This window comes from Benincasa hispida, chromosome 4, assembly GCF_027475165.1.
Source record: "Benincasa hispida cultivar pf3 chromosome 4, pf3_genome.v1.1, whole genome shotgun sequence".
In the NCBI taxonomy this organism is placed as follows: domain Eukaryota; kingdom Viridiplantae; phylum Streptophyta; class Magnoliopsida; order Cucurbitales; family Cucurbitaceae; genus Benincasa; species Benincasa hispida.
The window spans coordinates 27970062-27974418 of record NC_143481.1 but is presented as its reverse complement, the minus strand read 5'-3'; the positions used below and the strand labels follow the sequence as shown (position 1 = coordinate 27974418).

Below are 4357 nucleotides of genomic sequence, written 5' to 3'. Positions count from 1 at the left end.
ACCACGTGCACGTAGGCAGTTCTGAATGAGAAGCCGAAGTATGGGTCTCTTGGTCGGTAATAAACGTTGGGAGCTAGAGCATTTAGGCTCGTACTCAACTAGGGAATAATGATATTTGATGATATCTAAGAATGGTTTAATGCTACATTTAGAGATAGTTCCTTGAAATCCTTATTAATATATTTACATGTCCAAGTGGCCAGGGACTCGTGTACCCAGTACACGATTTAGAGCTTATCGTGTACCCGGTACACGATTGGTACACGATTAAGGTGTAATCGTGTACCCGGAACACAATTTAAAAACCTATTTTTGGGAATACTTTCCCTCCAACCCTATTTTTGTCATTATTTATTAAAAAACATTATTTTAAAAAAAAAAATCAACTATTTGATTGGATTTGTAATGACTATTTATCATTTCATACTTACATGTTGATTTAATTTGTTGCTTTTATTATTTTATTTTAATTCAACTAAATTTATTTTTCTTACTTTTTTTAAAATTGAAGTAATTTTTTCTTCGAAGTGATTTTTTTATAGCAGTTGTTTCTCTTATCAGAATATAAGACTAAATATTATATTGTAACATCACATGAAATTTAAATTTATTATCATATAGAACTTTTAAATTAAATATTATGTAACATTAATGTATCACAAAAATATTATCCAGATTTTGGTTATTATACTGAACGGAATATGGGAGTTAAATTGCAAGAATTTAGTATTAGTTTAACATGTTTGGTTTTTTGAAAAATGGTAATAATACAATTGACTAATTATTTTAGAAGCAGAAGAGTACACAATGATCAACAAAATTAATTAAAAAAAAATAATTAATACATGAACATGGTTCAACAGACATGAAAATTAATGATGGATTATCAAATTACAAAATTTAAGTAAACTTTTTTTAAAAATTCTATAGGTGGAAATTCAAATTATTGAGATTATTTTTACACACTTTGATCTGTTAAACTCCATTCAAGTTGCCGATTTTAATTTAGAACCCAATTGTCAAAATTAGTTTCCGTACTTAAATACAGTAATTGAATCAAACAAGATATTATTGATAAATCAAACTTCATAAAACCAAATAGTTTAAAAAGAAAGAAAAAAAGAATTAATCTATATTTCTGCTCATTAAATTAGGAAGAGTTTTAAGAACTTTCTCTGGATCCATGTTATTATTATATCATAGGGGATCATTTGGATTTTTTATTTTATTTTTATTAAAAAAAAAGTGGATGCTAATGTGAATAAAAATAGAAGACCATAAAGAGTAGTAAAAGAGAAAGTTATGCATTACTTGTAAGAAAGATCCTTGACAAACGCAGACAGATCACAACAGCTTTTCATGAATCCAAAATAAGATTTGACTTAATAAAACCCACGAACAGAGAGCAGAAAGCATAAGCATCTACACATTACATCGAAAAGCATATCGTCCCGCCATAGTATCATTTCAGATGGAAGAAAAAAAGCATTGCCCCTTCGACATGATATAAAAATTCACATAAAATTGATCGTCAAATAGCTCTATTTAGTTATGGTTTGCAGGTTTCATTTTCCACCAGCACCACCAAACAGATAATCCAGAGAAGATCCACCGCCTGGGGCGGCGTGGACCTTGGTTGAAGGCCGATCCTGCACCATCCACAAACAAAACAAATCAATGACTATAGTGCCCTTTTTGATGTATCATATCAAGGTATATCATGGTTCCATTTTTGGCAAAAGATCAATTATAATCCTCATGTGCCCGTTTGGGGGGTTTTGGACCCTGTGAAGTTATAAGACCTCATATATGCAAAACAAGTCAAAGAGATGCAAATATTTTTTATTGCCAGTCCAGAAAATAGTCACAAAGATAAGTCATGGGCAAGCAATGTCTTCAACAATTCAAAGATGGGGTCAGGAAAGAGGACGATAAGACACGATAAATAAGTGCAACACACATCTAATCTAACCGATATGCTAAACAAGATAGGTGCAATATTGATCTGATCCAATTATTATATATTTATTTTCTTGTTTTCCTTGGGGGGGGGTTGATTGAATGTAATCAAGTAAATTACTAGACAACATGCTAGCAGTCAAACTAGACCAGATAAAGTGCAGAATCATCATAAAAGGTATACCGTTATGAAATTGCCAGTGTTCTGACCATCTGCCCTCAAATAGTTGTTTGAGGAGCTACTATGAATACCAGCTGGAATCTGCTTGGTAACATCTGCAGGTGGTGAAGCAGTAGCAGCAGGTTTGGACACTGCTGGTTTGGATACAGTCTTCCCTTCATTTAAAGGCGGCGGTGCTTGGCGGCCACCTTTAGGTGCACCTGCATTGGGAGCATCTCCATCACCAAACAGGTACCCCAGTGAGCTCTGTCCCCCACCACTGCTAACTCCACGACCCCCCATGGCTCTTCGATTTCTTAGAAATGTCACAACTCAGAAGCTTGCCTTCCGACCAGATGAAACGGAAAAAGGATAATAATTAAGGTCAGAAGACTCGGAACATAAATGGGTGAAAATCGATGGCTGAAGGATCTCATAAGCATGCTTACAACTCCATATATTGCATATACTCATATCAAATACCAAAAAGAAATTTAATCTCGAGTTAAAATGTAAGAAATCAAGCCCCTGCTGTAATAAAGCATCAAACTTAATGCTTGAACCTCACGCTCAATCCATATTTTCATATTAATTCCCTTTATTTTAACCGTTTAAGGATTTTTCTAACTTTAGCATCTAACTCATAATTTCAACAGTAGGTTTGAGATGAGAACAATTTTCTTTTACGGGAGAAAATGAAAGAATGACATTAGCCACCAGACCTATTTCTGTGGTAAAGATTGTCATCAAAATAAATAAATTTCAACCTACATCAATAAGATACTAACAAGACATAGACTGCACAGTTAAGAGAAAGTTGAAAAGGTGTCTTGTTCTAAAGAGGATATGCTAAGAGCAATAGATCTCCAAATAAAATGTTGATACTAAGACAACCAAGACATTGAAACACGGAACATAAGACAAAGCCATTAGCAATAGCATCAATTTCAAAACACGACTATCAGTTGTGTTAATCCACAACAGTGATTTGATTTATTTATTGTCAAAGACTCACACAGGAACACAAGAAGAATATTCCAGCTGGCTTCTAAGTTCTACCCTAAAAACCCAACTCAAAATCCGATCATTTCACCAAAAAGTAAGAAACAGTTAAAATGTAGGCATATACCGTAGATCCTGTAATACCCTTAGGTACCATCATACAAGAAACACAAGCACGCTCAGGAATTAACAAAATCAGACGTGCCAAACAAACCCTCCTACAAAGGATGCATAAACAAGATCTGACAATAGCAGCAATTGAGAGGTAAAGCGAATCCCGACGGAGAAACAGCACAATCCGGCAGTAAAAAAAAGAGAAGCAAGTAGTAGATCTAGACAAGGAATGCAAGTGAAACGCGATAAACAATCGTACATGATTAAGTAATGAAGGACAATCAAGGCTAAAACAATCTTAGATTGTGGATTCAATGAGAACGAACAGAAGAATGAGCAATGGGACAGCATAAATCAGAAGATAGAAGAGAAGATCTAAGAGAGAGGGTATGAATTTGAAGCAAACCTTCCGGCGACGATCGGATCTGAGGCGAACTTCAGAGTTCAGAGGGAACGAAGAAATGAGTGGGCTGGTGTACTCGTACCTAGCACGCAGTCTGGAAGATACTCGTGAAATTATTTATTTATTACACGCGGAATTTTTAATTAAGATATTACTCAAATAAAATACTTTCTATTCTTTTTTAATTATTTTTTTCTAACAGAACTTTATTATTCAACTTTCTCTTTTTTGTCTCTCTCTTTTAACTGGGAGGTTTTTTTGTTATTATTATTATTTGAGTACAATTTGAAGGTAGAGGATTTGAATCATAGACGATAGACCTGATAATCCTCGATACATATAGATGTTAGTTAAATTAAATTCTTGTTGTCATTTAATTTAATTTGAAATTGTGGTAGATTTCATAAAAATTGTAACTATGCCTTAAAAAAAATCAAGTATAATAGAAAATAAATTAGTGTTTAGTAAATTTCAACTTTAGACTTGAACAAGTTTGTTATAATGTTTAGTGTTTGGTAAATAGTAAACTATTATGTTTTAAGATATACTAAAATAGACCTACTATTAGTCTGGACGTCTATAATCAGTGGTTGGCTTTGACGTGTGACGATGCTTGGGACACGATAAAGTGTATAGACATGCTAGGTTGGTGCTTCTGGATCATAGGGGTACACTAAAATAGACCTACTATTAGTCTGGACGTCTATAATCAGTGGTTG

General features: G+C 33.6%; 1 protein-coding gene across 1 annotated transcript; it reads right to left on the bottom strand.

Moving 5' to 3' along the window:
- Positions 1-1285: 1285 nt before the first annotated feature.
- LOC120076477 (protein SPIRAL1-like 1) lies at positions 1286-3945 on the bottom strand. The gene is made up of 3 exons (XM_039030317.2): positions 3642-3945; positions 2144-2464; positions 1286-1649 (listed from the first exon to the last, which is right to left on the bottom strand). The coding sequence occupies exons 2-3, from the start codon at positions 2420-2422 to the stop codon at positions 1566-1568; spliced, it is 363 nt and encodes a 120-aa protein (XP_038886245.1). The 5' UTR covers positions 2423-2464; positions 3642-3945; the 3' UTR covers positions 1286-1565.
- Between the last annotated feature and the right edge of the window lie 412 nt (positions 3946-4357).